We start from the raw sequence: 19,719 nt of genomic DNA on the forward strand, positions 1-19,719 counted from the left end.
ACCAAAATAAAATAGAATATTTGATCCATAAAGATTTTGAACAATAGAAAGCTACAGAATTAAAAATTACAGCGATTATTTTTTGATGATTTTAACTGCCAATCCTACAGTAAGATATTTGATCACGTGTTTAATTCTGTCCAATCAGATTAAAGTATACTGAGAATTATCTACTGTAGAAAATTACCGATAGAATTTATTTAAGTAGATTGTTTCTGTTTAATTGCAACCAGTTTCCTAGTTTTGACAACTGTCACATTAAGAAAATATCCATAATATATGTATTAAAAAATAATCTTACGAATATCATACGAGAGTAAGAATAAATAAGAAAATAATGCTTCATTTTTACTCAAATTTGTTGTCATTGGGCAATAGCCACTCGAGCCCTGCGGGCCCTCGTGTCTATTGCCAGACAACAAATTTTCGAAAAACTGTCGCATTATGTTCAATTTATTCTCACTCTCTTGTGATATTATACCCAATAATTTTTGATAATATCCGGTCGTCAAGCATTCGCCAATACGCAAAACGGAATATTCAGTGACATTAACTACAATTAATGTTTTACAACTTGTCACAGCTAACCAAAAAAACAGGTTTAGCAAATATTCAGGTGAAGATATCAATGAAATATTAGCTAAAATGATTTAACCCGGGAGCAGTCGCGCTCACTTATGCAACGTAAGTAGTCGTGCGTAGAGAAAAAATCTCACAATATAGATTTAAATACGACTTTAAATCAAATTTCTATTTTTTAATATTTTTATTTACTTGCTATGTTAAAAATATATATTTCTAACAATTTTAAAGCTAATTAGTTCTCACCAAAGCCATAAATTCCACACAAAAAAAAATAAAAAAATAAAAAAATAAAAAAAATAAAAAAAAATAAAAAAAAAATAAAAAAAAACAAATTCTACGCATTACTACGATCTTCCTCGAGGCACTTACGAGTGGAAATCTACGTGAAACATTTTTCATTAAGTTATCAGAAAAAATGATAAAATGTGAGATGTTTCTCACGGCGCGACTGCTCCCGGGTTAAAAAGACAGATTTATTCATGAAATAATCTCAGCGAATTACACTCGATCTCTAAAATTATTATCAACTTTTTGGCCTCGTGACACTTTGACATAATTTCACTCTTTGGTACTCCCCTTAGGATCGTGAAATTAAAACTGTCAAAGTGTCACTAGGAAAACAAAGCGATAAATTTAGAGCTTTCGTGACATTACTACTGATAATTTTTTTCGATATTTTCTGATCGTCAAGTATTCCGTCAGATGCCCTTCGTTGCTACGCAAAAATACATTCAGTGACAATTAATGTTTTACAACTTGTCACAGACAACACCAATAAACAGGTTTAGCAAATATTCAGGTAAAGGTATCAATAAAATATTAGTTAAAATGTTTTAAAAAGACAGTTTTATTCATGAAATAATCTTACCGAATTACTCTCGAGCTCTTAAAAATTATCGATATATTTTGCCCTCGTGACACTTTGACATAATTTCGCTCCCCTTCTGATCGTGAAATTAAAACTGTCAAAGTGTCACCCGGGATACAAATAGATAATTATAGAGCTCTCGTGTAATTACTACTGATAATATGAATGAACAGATAAAATAAGTAGCATCATCTTTGTCAAAAATTTTAAGTGTGTTCTGACTAGTCATTTGGCCTTTTGGTATATAAACGTTTTCCATATATTTATGTATGTTATATTTTCTTCTATCATTATATAATAATATTTGCTGTTCTTAGTCTTATCATTCCTTTCCTTATCAAAGTTTGTTTTTGATCAGAGCTATTCGTGTTTTATTGGCAGACGCACTAGGGTTTGCTAAGCTTTAATTAGACCACTTTTTGTTTTCAAGCCACGAAATCATTCTTCGGCGTATGTATCTTTTACCCGTGATATTTTTTTGCATATTAGGTTTTACTAGTTCATACTAATAGGGGAGTGCAATTAGAACGAAAAGATACAATGTTTCGGAAAAAATCAAACAAGGTTATATTTTTCTAAAACTTTTTTTGTTAGTTTATAAATATGTTAAAGTAAAAAGTTCTACTCACAAATTTCGCCGCTAATTGTTTATTAATTGTTTAAACAATAACAATTGTTTTGTATAAATAATGGGGTGTAATGCTAGTTCGCCTCCATGTGGTGCACCCTGGGTAACGCTAAATGAACTAGCAAAAATTTGGCGGCAGACGAACGAAAAACAAAAACAATATCCTGCCAACATCACAGATCACAAACAGAAATCTTATCTATACGTAAATATACGATGGGAACAAATAAAGGTTCTTCTCAGAACCAACTGACTAGAGATCTCGGACCGTGTATCCGAGTCTGTCACCTTAACATCGAGGGCATAAGCCAGGCAAAATGCCAAGTGTTGCAAAAAATCCTACACGATAACGACATTGACCTGGTTGCCATACAAGAGACCCATACTGAAGACAAAGTCCAGCTTGATTTAAGGGGAAAGATACCTGGCTACGATTTACTGGGAGCCACCTATGATAAACATTACGGCGTCGCAACCTACATTCGCTGCAATATAGAAAATGGTTTCCTACTTTCTGCTTCCAATGAAAATAATATACATGAAGTAGTCACCAAGATTGGAGATATTACCGTAGTTAACATATACAAACCTCCAGCCACTACATGGAACCCAGAAGTGCTAAAGACTCATCCACATCCTACTATATACATCGGCGACTTCAACAGCCACCACGAAATGTGGAAGTACACCACGAATGATGAAAATGGGGAGGCACTAGTAGAATGGTCCGAAGAGCAAAACACATACCTAGTTTTTGATGCCAAAGACAGAGGAACATTTAAATCAGCTGCATGGAGAAAAGAATATAACCGAGACCTATGTTTTGTCTCAAAAGATACCAATGACAGACCACTAACAACTGCGAGAAGTGTCCTTGCAGACTTCCCACATACTCAACATCGTCCGGTGCTTATCACCATCGGAATATCAATTCCAATAATTAGATCATATCCTCGACCCAGGTGGAATCTTAGAAAAGCAAACTGGAAAAAATTCTCTGAACAACTAGACCGGACCTTGAGCTGGGTCCCTCCAACCAGCAAACATTATGAGAGGTTTGTGGGCGCAGTAATAAGCACTGCCAAGAAAACCATCCCTAGGGGGTATCGCAAAGAATATGTGCCTGGATGGACTGAAACATGTGAAAACTTATACACGAAGTTTCTCGAAAGTGGTGACCGAGAAATAGCCGATGAGCTTTTACACAACATCGATACAGCTAGACGCCAAAAATGGATAAAGACTGTCGAAAACCTTGACTTTAAAAAATCAAGCCGGCAGGCATGGTCCTTGTTGCGGAAAATTGGAGGAGCTAACCAGCTGGAATCCAGAGAGTCTAAAATGTCTCCTAACAAGGTTGCCTCCCATATAGTATCTCTATCCAGAGCTCCACGAGATCGAACACATACTACCAACGTGAAAAGAGACTTAAGGGCATTAAAACAAATGAACAGAACGAACTCCGAATATTCAGCAAGAATACTTATTTCTGAAATCACACATGCGCTGAAAGAAATGAAATCAGGTAAAGCACCTGGGTTTGATGGTATCCATCCAGAGTTCTTGATACACAGTGGTGCATACACGAAACAGTGGCTTGCAATGTTCTTTAATGATATACTTCAGTCAGGTAACATTCCTTTCTCACTTAAGCGAACAAAGATAATTGCAATTCCGAAACCGGGCAAATCAAACGATAAGCCAGAAAACTACCGCCCCATAGCTCTACTCAGCATGGTATATAAACTATTAGAAAAGCTTCTCCTCAACAGAATTAGTCACAGGATACTAGAAAATGTCCCCATTGAACAAGCTGGCTTCCGCCCTCATCGAAGCTGTACGGACCAAGTGCTGTCATTAACAACTTTTACAGAAGCTAGTTTTCAAAAGAAACAAAAGACAGCAACAGTATTTATAGATCTAACAGCAGCATATGATACTGTTTGGAGACAGGGATTAATATATAAACTGGCCCGCATTATCCCCTGCAGAAAGATAATAAACCTCATTGACAACATGCTGACCAACAGAGCCTTCCAGGTTATAATGGGAAAGGAGACGAGTAGACAGATGAAACTTAACAATGGTCTTCCACAGGGTTCTGTCCTTGCCCCTTTACTTTTCAGCCTCTATATTGCTGACATGCCTGAAACCGAATCTCGGAAGTTTGGATATGCTGACGACTGGACCCTTGCAACAAGCCACCAATCTTTAGAAACTACAGAAATCACTCTCACGAATGACTTATCCATCCTCAGCGAATACCTTAAGAAATGGAGACTACAGCCAAGTACTACAAAAACTGAAGTATCAGCTTTTCATCTAAACAACAAGTTGGCAAACAGAGAATTGCGAGTGTATTTTAATAACAAGCTGTTAAAACACAATAAATACCCGAAATACCTTGGGGTTACTCTAGACAGAACGCTCACATTCAGAGAACACCTGACGAAAACAGCAGCAAAATTGAAAACACGCAACAATATAATACAGAAACTCTGCGGCACTACATGGGGGTCCACAGCATCAACATTAAGATCCTCTGCTCTTGGCCTGATATATCCGGTGGCAGAATACTGTGCTCCAGTGTGGCTAAATAGCAGGCATACCCACCTGGTCGACACCCAACTAAACCGTACTATGCGTATGATAACAGGCACAATTAAGCCCACCCCTACAATGTGGCTACCTACCCTTAGTAATATAGCACCACCCAACCTACGCCGCGAACATGCATTGGTTAAAGAATATAACAAAATAATGGACAGTCGCCAGCTTCTAGTCCACAACGACATCCCCGATATTCTTGGAAACCGTCTCCGATCCAGGTTACCCCCTCTACAATCTGCTCAAGCGCTGCAGCAATCCAACTTTGACTTAAATACCCGATGGAGAGAAGATTGGGAAAGTAGGACAGATCCGCATTACCATAGTCTACCGGACATCATAGGGAAACCTGGCGAATTTGAACGTCCCCGTAAGATTTGGGCAGCCCTTAATCGAATTCGAACAAACTGTGGAAGATGCGCCGACTCCCTCCACAGATGGGGTAAACTCCCCTCGCCTTCTTGTGACTGCGGCGCTGCAAGACAGACGATCAGTCACATTGTTCAGGACTGCCCACGCAGAGCATACACAGGCGACCCTATAGACTTTGTAATGGCAACCGAAGGGTCAATCGAATATATAAAAAAATTGGACATCTGTTTGTGATGCATTGTATAATGCATAAATCTAACTATATTCTGTGATATACTTAAGCCATACGCTAAATAAATAAAATGTATAAATAATGTTAAGAATTTGGGTAAATTCAACATTTTATTTTGATAAAAATGTTTTTATTTTAGTTTTAATTATGCTGAACCCGAATCTGACATTACAATTTGCAAATTCAAAATGGCGGATTCAAAATGGCGGATTTTTTCCTAAAAATCCTTAAAAAGTAGTTGTAAAATCCGAATTTTTTTATAAAACGTGTTTGTTTGCATATATGTGGATATTTTTGAGAGGTTGCTGAACCTGAATCAAATTTTGATAATTTAAATTATAAACTGGCAGATCCAAAATGGCGAATAACTTAAAAAATAGTTGTAAAATAATAATTTCTTTACAAAATATATCTATTTCTACATATATTTATTTTTGAGTGCTTTGATAAACCTAACTTAAATGTTAACATTATATACTATAAAATGGCGGATCCAAAATGCGGATTTTCTAAAAAGAACATAAAAAAGAACATTTTTCTAAAACATTTATTGTCTTTATTTTTAACAGGTTGTTGAAACTGAATTAAAGATTAAAAATTTAAATTTCAAAATGCCGGATCGAAAATGGCGGATATTTAAATGAAAAACAAGTAGAATCCAATCAAGCAAATATGGAATTTCATTCTTAAAAAAAAAGATAAACAAAAATTTTCACAATATTAATAAAAATTAAAATGTATTAGAAAGAATATTAAAAAAAAACAAATTTTCGATTAGAAGGATATAATTACATATTAGAACATAGTTTTTAATTCCAAACAACTTTTCTTTATAAAAATTTTCGATATTGTGAAATATAAAGGTACTTTACTCTTGAGTGGAATTCATATTTTTTGACATACCTCGTACAAAATTCACAAAATTTGATATTTGATGGTTGCATCTTATAATATATACGATGCAGAGTATTTTATAAAGAATAACTTTTTTTCGTAAAACTGATATTAAAAAAGTTATCAATAGGTTCCAAGTTACGCAGACATACTGTATAAGAGCTAAAAAAATTTTTTTGTTGAACATTTATTATTGCTAAAGCTTATTGTTAAATGTATTTTGGGTAAGTTTTACAGAAAAAAGTTTTGATCACTCTGTATTTACATTTTTTCAGCTGGTACTTTTCGGTTTTTGTATTACATTTTTGTTATCTTTCTTATTTTTCTCAAAAATAAATTGTTTATTTCATTTTTAAACTAAAATAATTCAGTGTTTTTTAAAGATTACATCTTACGCTTTAAAAAAATAGCAAGAAAATTGTATTAGATTTATTCAAACTTGAGTAATACCGTCTTAAAATGGTGGGAATTCTGTAAAACTACGAAGTTTTCAAAAATTACATTTTTTGAGACATCGTATTATTTTAATTAAATTTTTGAGATTTTTTTTGAATAAAACATCGTTTAGTAAGATGATTGAGAGTTAAGTTGTGCAAATTTGAGAGTTTTATAAGTAAAATTGTATTAGTTACACATTTTTAAATCATTTTTAAACAAAATTCATGTAAGGCTCATTTTCTGCTCACACCGTACTTATGTCCATAAATTTTATTTCTTTTTATTACAACCATAAGATAGCTTATTTCATCTTATTTCATGTCCAATTTGGAAAATTTCTTTTGATCCATTAGTTAAAGAATTACCTTAAAAAAACTCAACCGTGCACTTCTTCCAACGCTAGTTTACAGTGCGCCAATGTGTGTGAGAAGGGTGACTTTAGCGTTATAAATAAAAAATTACAGAAGCTAGAGATTTAATTTTAGAAAAATCTTTATATCAGTTTTTTTTGTAAAATTTTCTGAATTTTTCAATGGCTAAGTCAGTTTTTTTCTAAAAATTATATTTTCGGAGTTATTTAAAAAACATCTAATTTGCTGTTCATTTGTTTAATAAAAAATGAAGCACCCACTTCTCGAGTAGAACTTTTTAATATGTTGTTTATTAAATATTTCTTAATGAAATTACAAAACGTTTTATCTTGTTTGATTTTTTCCGAAGTGAAAATCTAAATGCACTCCCCTATAAGGTATACCTAAAAACTCCAATGTTTTCAATTTGAAAATTCTTATGATTTCGCAATCCGTTTGTAGTCATCTCAGCACCTTGGCATCTGTAACTCGTTGACTCCACAGTATTCTCGTTATACGGCTGTAACACCGCATTTGAAATTTCAATTTATTTTGCGTTAACAAGTAGTAGGTAGGTCCTCTCGTTTGAGGATATCACTTTTTACTATACCTTTGGCCACCATACTACACTGATGCATATAATATTATTAAATTTTAGAGCATTTGGTTATTCTTCCTATCGGTTTAATTAATGTTGTTCTGAAGCTATTTCTTTGTGGCATTTTTGTAACTAACTATTCTTTTTGGGAAATAAGCTACAATTTTTAAAAAATATAATTTTGTTAACGTCGAATTATTAATAATATACCAGAGCATGTAGAACTAAAAACACGCTAATAAATCAAATTTTAAATACAGAACCTAGAGCCTAGAGCCTAGAGAACTTTTTGCATTGTGTTCAGGATGATGTGAGGAAAAAATTTACTATATAAAAATTGGTGGGAACGCATAATAATTGTACTTTAAAGTGCTTAAAATGCGTCCGAAAGTGCATAAACATGTCAGAATAAGTACATTAGGGACCATATTTTGGTATTCAGGGGGGCTTTGGGACCACTAAACACGCAAGAATGCATAATACGCCATCAGAACTGACCCCCGATGCACCTGGTGCCCAGGGTTACTGCTAAGGCACGACATTGGGAGTTTCGAGGGATTTCGACTCTAAATTAATGTAAACAGATTACTCGGGAATTTTTGGGATCACTGAACATAAATACGTCGTCAGAATTAACACCCAGAGTCAGAGCACCTGAAACCCACGGTCACTTCTGGAACAAATCATGTTCAGGTATTTCGAGGGTTTTCGGTTTTCGAAGGTCAACTCTGATAGCGTATTCGTGTTCAGCAACTCCAAAAACCCCTTGAGTAATCTGTTTGTGTCAATTTAATTCCGAAAAACCCTTAAAACTCCAGAAGATGACGTGCCTCAGCAGTGATCCTGCGCACCAAGTGCTCCGGGGGCCGGTTCTAATAACGTAGTTGTGTTCAGTGATCCCAACAAACTCCGAGTAATCTGTTTGGATCAATTGAGTGGTGAAAACCCTGGAAACTCCAGATGACGTGCCTTAAGAGTAACCCTAAACACTAGGTACTTCGAGGGTCAATTATGATTACATATTCGTGTTCAGTGACCCCAAAAACTCCCTGAACAACAAAATACGGTCCCTACTATACTTATTTTGATATGTTTATGCAATTTTTGAGGTATTTTATGCACTTTAAAGTTCAATTATGCATTTTCTCCTATTTTTGTATCGTAGACTTTTTTCCTTACGTCATCCCGAACACAATGCAAAAAGTTGCAAGTCTCTAAATTCTGGATTTAAAAATCAATTTATTTTGTGCTAAATGCCCTATAAGTTAGCTTTGCGGATAACATTACCCCAAGGTACTTTACTTCACTCACAAACTTTAGGCGTGTCTTATTTAGGTTTAGAGTACTTAATCCGTAAAATTTCTCCTGGTGACTCTTATGATTTTGGACTTTAGAGGGCAAATGTTAAGAGGATCGGTACGTTTTTTCGGCTGCAATGCTATTCAAATGGGGATTTATTTTTTTCGAATCCTGAGAAAACTAATAAGTATTTTTTAAAAATTTAAACGCAGAATGAAAGCTTACGTTATTAGCGAGGGCCGAAAGTTCCTGAGAACTGCTATATTGTTTATTTTAATAAGTTACAGGGGTGAAAATCTAAGAGAAAATTTAGTGTTATTTTTAATTGCAAATACCTCATTCAAAATAAACTTTTTATTTATTCTAAGGGACTTTCGGCCCTCGGTCATAATTTAGTCTTTCATTCTGCGTTTAGATTTTTCAAAAATATTTATTGGTTTTTTCAGGATTCGAAAAAAATAAACACAATGTCCGTGGTAATATTTTCCAAATCTATCTTTGTCATACAACGCACTTCGAATAGAATATTGTCAGTCAGACACTGACAATCAGTGACAAGTTTAAATAATTATTTGACATAAATCGGGAATATTTTTAGTTGTTGATTAAATAATATTGATATATAGTGTATTTGGTAAATAATTGATTTAAGAAGTAAACTTTATAAAAAGTTATTTGTTGTGTATTATTTATGGAAGATAGAAGCAGAGAATATATTAAGATATATTCTGTGATCCAAGCATTTTTTTTAAAGATGTTCAAAATTGTAAGTGTTTCATAGTAACAATATATTATTAAAAAATCACTTTTGCTCTTTTCTCGATTGAGTATTAGTTTTTGTTGTAGGTACATACTATTACAATCACTGAATACATAGCTAGTGAAAAAATTATCACATTTATTAACTGAATTAATAATTTGCAATTATACAAAAAATAACTGTTATCCAAGAACATTCAAAAGCCATCTCTTTAAGCTAGTTATGACATTGTCAAGTAGAATGACATTATATTAATATGTACATATCCATACCAGTGTGAATTTTACTACACGTAATTTGCCATGTAAAGACAGAAAAGGTAGGGATACCCGTAAAATATTGGCGAATTATGTATCCATAGCCTTAAGCCCTAAATTTGTCCTTTTTAAAACCCTTTATCAAGGCTTCGGCCAAGTTCGAATACAAATGAATAATTTCAGAATAATCCATAATTATATTTAATTTAACTTCTTTTCAGATCCTCCTAGGGTATCAGTGCAACTTGAAGCAGGATTACATTCTCCTGTCAAGGAAGGTACGGATCTGACGTTATTGTGCAAAATTTCCGCCAGTCCAACTGCTGAAGGTTACAGCTGGTATCATGACGTAAGTACTACATAATAATATTTAGTTTTACTCTTACTAATATTAATTTTACTATTAGAGTTTCAACAGTGAAAACAATTTTTGGCCTTTAAATAATTATGTATATGTATATGACTCTGAAACTATTTACTGAAATATGGCCTCTGTCAATTCTTGACCTTAGTCAACTTTTATAACATTGTCTATTATTAATTAGGTTATACTTACTATTTTAGGGCTTAACACTGATGATGGATTCCCTATTAATCCGAAAACGTTTTGTTTTGTGATGCAACCCTTATTGCGGTCTTTTAAATATTCCTTTTACAAAGGATCTTGTATTTTTTGTGATTTATGGTATACAGCCAGCTACAGGGGTTTTATTTTCCTCGTGGATTTTTATTTACTTATGTTGTTTAATTAATTAATTAAATTAATTACTATACTGAATTCCCATTACCTATATCTCTTTTATCGCTACCCCATTAATGAGAATCGTGATTTTCCTAACCCATTAATGACCAAACATTGAAATAATTGGAAATTATGCAAATAGAGTTCATATAATTTATAAATAAAAGTCCAAGAATATTATCTAACAAAAAATAAATATTATAATATTAGCAATACCCCTAAAATTAATTTTTCGTTTACCAAACTTTGGCCGTTGGCGGGTACTTACTTATGAACCGCCGTACTCATTAAAATTTTTGCTGTTGAACCTATTTACATTATTTTAAATGCAATAAATATTATGATGGAGGGCAGTCCTGAACATAGTTGATTAAGTTCACCTAAATTTAGTCTCGAAGTTTTTCATCGCTTTACTATAGTAAATCTTTAAATTAATTATAAGAAACATAATCAGTAGTTTAGTTATTAGTGGTGATTTGATTGCCGTAAGTACTTTTATCAATATATTTATGGTTTCATCAAAATCTTACAGAATAACGAATTTCAATCCAGCCGTACAGATTTGTAAATTCAAAGGCGTTTAACAAAAACTTGTTGTTGCCTTTAATATCTTCGATAAGTTAAATACTTTGTAATTAACAGAGTCGTACTGACCCAATTACAATATAATGAAACGATACAAGAAAATTAAAATAAAAAGTATTTAACAATTTTACCGATGGCTGGTACTTCTGACTACAGGGGTACTTCATTGTTACCCGATCAACAAACCGGATTACTCTACAATTACCAAACAGAAAGCAGTTACATTCCCTTTGAAAGAACAAGCCATTATTATCCCAGCAGTAGACACACTAAAATTAGAAGACTACGTTACAGCAGTAGGATCACTAGTACAGCCCAAAAATGTACTTTTTTCGTCAAGAATTTCTAACGGCAGAATCTGCATCTACAGCTGGTTTCTAAAAAACTGATACGACTTTTAGTAAGAATTGATCATTTTGAGCAGTGTAGTTGATTGGTCTGACATTATATTATATTTATCATGACAGACAAATAATGAAATAGGCCAAATTGCATAACAAGGCCAATAACCAAGCAACCAAGCAAGCATCATCATCATCATCTTCATTTGGCTCTACAACTCTATGTGAGTCTTGGCCGCGTTTACTATTTCCCTCCATTGTTGTCGGTCCTGAGCAGCTATTTCCCATTGCTGTACTCCCATTTTGCGTAGATCGCTGGCTACTGCGTCCTTCCATCTCTTTCTTGGGCGACCAACTGACCTTTTTCCATCGGGCCTTTCCCAGAATGTGGCGTTTAGAAGTCTTTCGTCACTTGATCTTAGTACGTGACCCGCCCATCGTGGCCCGCCCAAGCAGCAAACAACTAATTGCATATCTATTTTAATTCATAAATTGTAATAATTATTAAGGTGTTAATAGAATATTAAGAAATAATAAGAAATAATATTAATAGAAATATTAAGCTTGTTTTTTTGCTGCAGTTCGGTACCTAAGACGCGATGTTTTAATTCTGCGCCAAGTTGTTGTCTTTCTTCCCGGCAACTGTGACATAATTATTATTGCAGTTTTCGCATATTCAAAAGCATTCTCTTCTAATCTTTCCAACAGGTTACGATCTTCATGAGCGGTAGATATTTTTGGTCTTCCAGTACTTTGCGTTCTTTCGAGAGATTCTTGTTCTCTCCATCTTATATTAATATTAAAAACTGTTGTTCTGCTTACGTTAAAATAGTTCGCTCCGGCAAATAGTGACCAACCATCTTCTAATTTCGTTACAATTTTTGCCTTTAGTTCTTTGCTAGCATGTGCGGAGCCATTTTTTGAGGTTGAACCAACGGGTTGAACAGAATAATAAGTCTGACAAATTTTAAGATTTGACAGTGACAGTACGTAAATAATATAATAATAATAATAATAATAAAGGACTTTATTTAAGGGGAAAAAATTACAGTCAGTTACAATAATAAAAAAAAATGTTCCCTATCATGTCCTGGTTTGGCGCAAGTCTAGCTCAAGGCTACTCAACTGAACCAAACCAGAACCCTAATACATTTATATTTTTTGTCACTTACATGATAAGTTACACAAAGGCTTTTATGTTAATTTATACTGATAAAAGAAAATTACGGATTGACAATTAATAATAACATTGAATAAATATTTTATTTGGTCTACAAATTAGCTAATAAATTAAAATTTAATAATTTAGTTGGTTTTTTAAGATTTAATATTACTTATTATGACATATTTAACAGGTATTTTTTATATTTGACTTTAAAGGTATTTATATTTAATGGGAGGAAATCGTTAGGAATGGAATTAAAAATTTTAACAGCATTATATGAGAAAGATCTCTGAAATATAGCGGTGCTATGTTGAGGCATTGTTAGTTTAATCCTGTTTCTGATGTTAAGGTTATGTATATCGTTACGAAATATAAGGCGTTCCCTAAGCGTAGTTGGTGAAGTAGGATTATTTATTATATTTAATAAAAAGGTAGCAAAATGAAGAGTTCTTCGGTCATTCATTTTAAGCCAATTAACATCCTTATATAAATGTGATATATGATCAAATTTGCGCAAACCATAAACAAGCCTGATACACGCATTCTGGACTTTCTGTATACGGTTTTTACTGTCACTGTCTAAACAAAAACCATAAATAAAATCACAGTAATTAAAATTAGATAAGACGAGAGCTTCACATAAATTTTTTCTTAATTTTTTGTTTAGGACATGTCTATTATTATATAATATTTTTAGAGAACAAAATGATTTTTGAACTAATTTTTTTACATGTTCTTTAAATCTAAGCTGTTCATCTAAAATAACGCCCAGGTTTTTGTTTTTCTCTACAAAGTTTAGTTTGGAATTATTAATTAAAATACTTAAATTTTTTTTAAGAAACTCTGTTTTACGTTGATTACCAAAAATCATAACACACGATTTGTCAGGGTTTAGCTTTAAATTATGATCCAAAGAAAGTTTATAAATCATCTGAAGATCCTGATTAAGGCACTCCTGAAATTCTTTATAGTGCTCTAATTCAAAACATACATAAATCTGGGTATCGTCAGCAAACGCTTGCAGTTTGCAATATTTTATAGATTTCAATATATCAGACGTGTAAATAAGAAATAGCAAAGGACCCAATATCGAACCCTGAGGAACGCCAGCAAGTATTTCTGCTCTATTAGAATACTTATTATTAGAGAAAATTGACTGAAATCTATTGCTTAAATAAGATGCAATGAGCAAAAATGATTCTTCGCAAAATCCAAGTTTAGCTACCAGCAACTCATGGTTAATAGTATCAAACGCTTTAGAAAAATCCAAAAGTACCAAAGCAGAACACATTTTATTGTCATATGCTCTAAAGATATCATCCAAAACATTCGTTAGTGCTACTGATGTTCCAAAACCTTTACGAAAACCACATTGTGAGTTTGGAATTATGTTGTTCATAGTAAAATAGTCATACATTTGTTCATAAAGTACCTTCTCAAATATTTTTGACAGAGCAGGGAGAATACTTATAACTCTAATGTCATTATAACTTGTTGGGTTAGATGACTTTGGGAGTGGCCTTTCTACAGAAATTTTCCATTGGTCTGGAAAATAGCTTATCTCGATGCAACAGTTTATAATATGTGTTATGTATTTATCAATGAACGGACTACAGTATTTTAACATAAGAGGTGAAATTTCATCCATACCGGTTGCATTGCCTTGTATTGAATTAAGAACTTTATTAACTTTATGTATAGTCACCATTTTAAATGAAAATTTTAAATTTTCTTCATAAGTATTATTGTCATAAAAGTTAATTTTTTCAGTACAGTTGGATTTTTGTTGTAAGAACGTCGCAAAAAACTGGTTGATGTCATTAGGTTCAGATAAACTAGAAGGTATTTCATTATTTTTATTGGGACATATGCTAAGATTTTTTAAAGCTTCCCACTGCTGCTTTGTATTACCCGTAAAAGAGTCTATGTACTTCTTCTTTTCTCGTCTGACTGCGGCAACCGCCAAATTTCTCAAACGCTTGTACTCTATCCAGTCCAATTGAAGTTTGGAGTTTTTAAATTTTTGCAGTGCTCGTTCTTTTTGTTTTAAAATCATTTTTATGTTTCCCGTTAGCCATAGAGCTTTGGGTTTGGTTACTAATGAGTCTTTAAAAGGTGCACGAACATCAAATAAACTTATAATTAAATTGTTAAAAATTTCAACTTTCTTTTCAATATTATTTTCATAAATTATATCATCCCATGGCAATTGTTGTAAATCGAGTAAAAAGTTGTCCAGTCTAAAGTGCTTAAAAGAACGATGTTTTATAATTTTGGGTGTTTTAGTTATTTTATGCAAGCTTAGGTCACAATAGGTTAGTTTATGATCAGAAATAGTATCTGCCGAAAATACTCCAGATTTAACGACTAATGATTTATTGGTTAAGAAAATTGGATCTAACAGTGTGCTCACTTTTCCAGAGATGCGTGTAGGTTCATCAATGATCTGCTCAAAATTATAATTATATATCCTTCAAAATACACTGCTCAATTTTCTACAAAATACGCTTTTAAGAGTCGTATCATTTTTTTTGAAACCAGCTGTACCTCTAAAGCAAAGAAGTTGTTGACACTTTTTTAACAGACCACGGAGGTATAAAAATAGGAGATAATATTATTAGAGCGAGAAGATTAGTCACTCCTGCTAAAAGGTTACTGTTATCTAATGTCTGCCCGTCCATTCCTCATCACATCGTTGAAAAATATCTTGCTGAAAATGGCTTTCATCTTCTTTCACCGATGACTTTCTTAAGAGCGGGAATTCAAGACCCTCAATATAGTCACGTATTAAGCTTCCGTAGACAGGTGTACTATACACCTGTCGCCAATCATAAAATTTGTGGCGCGTTTTATTTCAAATTTAGCAAATATTATGGAAAAATCTTTCAAAATGAAACTATAATTTTATTTTTCTACGACTGTTTAATAACATGCTCATGATTCGCTATTTTTTTCATAGATAATAGCACCCATTACTGTACCCGTGAGTAATAATTCATTACTCACGGGCTGAAGTTATTCACGGGTCATTACTCACGGGCTGAACTTAGATTCAAGTGTCGGATGCCACTTTTAATATTAATCGTATATAAACTGCAAATAAAATTACTTAAACTTGTTTATTTAAAACAATAATTATTGTAATTTATACCAATAATTAACTTCGAAAAAATTTTAAAGGAATTTTAACAGTAACAATGTCAGTATATTTTTTACGTTTATATCTTGTTTACTAAAAATTTTGACGTTTATCATTTAATTTAGTGACAGTGACATTCGCGCATTTTGTTTATGTTAATTGGAATTTATAACTAATATTGTGTTTGTTTTTCAAGTTATATTGTGTTAAATATGTTATAACATATTATGTATACTTATATAGTATTATATCATATACAATATTATATTATATATTATATATTATATATTATATATTATTATATTATATATTGTACAGTTAAATGTAAATATTCATTATAACTATATATTGAATACGTCCACCGACAACAGAAATTTCCTGTTTATTAAATTCACTGACAGTAGGTAGGTACAAATTTAAGCTTTTAATTTTTCGGAAACGAGTAGAACTTATATTGAATATTTCTAGTTGTATTTTTACAATAAATAAGAATTTAGTAATAGTAGGCAACTAATTATTCAGCCACGTACTGGGGGTAAATAGCATTTAGGTATTTTTGTAAATTATTATAATTTAAATCTCGAGTAGTTGATAACTAAATTTTTTACTAATTAAAATAAAAAAAGGTCGTAGAAAAAGCATAGTATTCTACTCGCATGTAATGGCTATTACTCACGATGATGAAGTTTGCGACACGAGCCGTAGGCGAGTGTCGTAATTCATCAGAGTGAGTAATAGCCATCATTACATGCTCGTTGAATAATATACTATTTTCTACGGCCGTGCTCAAACAGCCACGTTCTCGCACGCATTTCGTATCCGAAAGTTGCACTTTCCCGCACGGCGTGCGGGAAAGTAGAATACCTTTTAATATGGTATTATAATATACTTTAATACATGCAATAAACTAATATTTAGATATTATTTACTAATTTATTTCATTACCAGAAACCATGTGACATAGTAAAATATGACAAATTAATAACTCTAATGCAAGAAATTTGAATTGACAACAAATATCTAAGAATTATCAGAAACATTTATTACAATCAAACGGCCGAAAGCAAAATAGAAGACCAGTTAACTGATAAAATTGCAATAGAGCTAGGAGTACGACAGGGCTGTATTTTATCTCCACTACTATTCAATATTTACTCTGAATGGGTATTTAAGGAAGCTTTAGACGGTTGTGCCAAAGGAGTATTAATAAATGGTGAATGGTTGAATAACATTAGAGATGCAGATGACACCATAGTTTTTGCCGATATTCTCAATGATTTACAGATATTAACAAATCGTATAACAAAAGTCAGCAACAAATACGGACTAGCTCTTAACATAAAGAAGACCAAATTTATGACAATTAGTAAGAAACTAATAATAAACACTCAACTTACAATCAACCAACAGAATATCGAAAGAGTTGAGCAATATACATATCTGGGTACGAATTTAAATAGCCAATGGGACCACTCAACAGAAATAAAACAGCGAATAATAAGGGCGAAAGCAGCATACGTTAGAATGAGACCCATTTTCAACAGTCGAGACATAGCATTAAAAACAAAATACCGTCTGTTGAAATGCTACATATTTTCAGTTCTGCTCTACGGAATGGAAGCATGGACACTAACTGTTGCATCTATGAATCGGCTGGAGGCTTTCGAAATGTGGTGTTATAGGCGCATCTTACGTATATCCTGGGTTGACCGAATTACCAATGTGGAAGTCCTGTGTAGAATGGGGAAAGAGTGTGAAATTCTCATAACCATAAAAACAAAAAAAATAGAATATCTAGGACATGTAATGAGAAATCAAGAACGTTACGGCCTTCTCCAACTGATTCTCCAAGGGAAGGTAAATGGTAAAAGGGAACCGGTAAGAAGACGCATTTCCTGGCTTCAAAATTTTGTAAGTGGTATAACACGACTACCACTGAACTGTTCCGCGCTGCGGTAAACAAAGTCAAGATAACCATGATGATCGCCAACATCCGGAACGGATAGGCACTTTAAGAAGAAGAATTTATTTCAAATCTATCTTTTTGTGTTCATGTTTTAATGAAATTAACGCGATAATTAGATTAAATGAAATTATTTTGACATAATATTTAAAAGTCAAATCAGTAGACAATTACAATGGTTTTGAATCGTCGCGTCGTCATGGAAACCAATATTGTCGTCGTGGTAACCAATTATATTGAAAGTTGGGTTTTGACAACCTTGTCAAAGAATTACTTTGTGTATTTTCACTCCTAAATAAAAATTGATATAGCTCTATTTTTGTGGCTTTTTTCCAAACGTACGGCTTTAGAAAAAATATTGTTCCTAACTCATGTGGAAAGTGTCTTCCCCGCACTCAACTGCTTGCCCGAACTCCGCTCTCGCGTCGTTCGGGTCGGCAGTCTCGTGCGGGAAAGTATCATTTTCCGCACTAGTTAGGAAATAGTTATTTTGCCATATTACAAGGTAATTTACTTTCACGCACGCCGTGCGGGAAAGTGCAACTTTCAGAAACGAAATGCGTGCGTGAAAGTGGCTCTTTTAGCACGGCTGTAGAAAAATAACTGTTTCAATCAAAATGAAAATACATTTTCACGCCACGTAATATTCATATCAGCTCTTTTGTAGCTGGAATATTATATGCGCCACTCATTTTTACGGCGTTTTTTATTCTCGTAAAAATCATACGTTTCATTACGTAAAAAACCAGTTTCCCAGATAATTGAGGCATTCCAGACATAAGACTCTGTACTCTGTATACTAACTTATTTATATTATTTATTCAAAAAACAGGAATTAATAACAATTTATACATAAAGTTCTAAATTTAAAGTAGTATAGTGAGACCCCTGTACTTGCAAATAATTCATACACTCCATTCACCTGTTTTATTTTGAAACATATTTCGTATGTAATATATTCACCTACGCTTTCGCAATCAATACAGATTTAAGCAATATCCTGCCGTTTTTCTCCTGTCTTTTCATTTCAGGAATACACGGAATTGCTGTTATTTGCAATACTATATAAAATTTTATGAAAATACCCAGATTCTCATAAATATGTATACATCTATTGAGGAGTCTACTCAAAATGCACTCTTTTTCAAGACTTTTATGGATTTTACATATCTCAAATATTCGTCGTGCTTTGTGGATTTAACGCTACCAGTTTGTTTTAAAATAAACTTGTACATAAGGAATAAAAAAAGTACGGAAACTGAAGAGCATAACACAGAGCACTTTATATTTAAATATGTAGTGGCAAAACATGATTTCAATACATTTTGGTGTTTTTCTCCACGTGACATATATTTTCTGATATTATTATCTAGTTATTTTTTAACTTCTGGTCAGTTATAAACCGGTGAAAACACTGTTTTTAGTTGCTTCTGTTAATTTTGAATGCTTCGTCTTACTTTTACCTTCAAGTGACTCACCTAGTTGAATATCTCTATAGACAAATTACTGATGGCAAGCTCACCGTCGAAATGACCGGGCGTTATTATTAGATGGGGCACAAGCTTACTCAAAAGGAGGTCCTTATAACAAATCCACATGGTGCCAGGAGGTGACGTGGTCGAAAAATTGCTTAAAACAATTTTCTTTAAACAAATTCACAAAAATAACTTTTTCCTTTCTATCAAATTTTTTTTAGATAATCTGGGTCATTCCGAGTAAAAAGGGCCTTCAGTGATTTTTCTCTAAAATTGATTGTTGTCGAGTTATACGCGATTGAAAATTTGAAAAATGCGAATATGGCCATTTTTAAGGCTTAATAACTCGATTAAAAATTATATTTTGAAAGTCAGAAAGTGATCATTGCAAAATTTAAAACCCCTGCTTCGAGAACCTGAA

The 19,719-nt window shown here is 32.9% G+C and overlaps 1 protein-coding gene across 3 annotated transcripts in view; it reads left to right on the forward strand.

Moving 5' to 3' along the window:
* Positions 1 to 19,719, forward strand: part of LOC114329157 (hemicentin-2) — an 869,111-nt gene that overhangs the window by 426,867 nt on the left and 422,525 nt on the right. For all 3 annotated transcript variants that reach the window (XM_050654496.1, XM_050654495.1, XM_050654497.1), the window contains exon 8: positions 10,110 to 10,237. In XM_050654496.1, coding sequence (XP_050510453.1) covers positions 10,110 to 10,237 — 128 coding nt within the window. The remainder of the gene's footprint in view (positions 1 to 10,109; positions 10,238 to 19,719) is intronic.

The sequence above is a fragment of the Diabrotica virgifera genome, chromosome 6, assembly GCF_917563875.1.
Source record: "Diabrotica virgifera virgifera chromosome 6, PGI_DIABVI_V3a".
NCBI lineage: Eukaryota > Metazoa > Arthropoda > Insecta > Coleoptera > Chrysomelidae > Diabrotica > Diabrotica virgifera.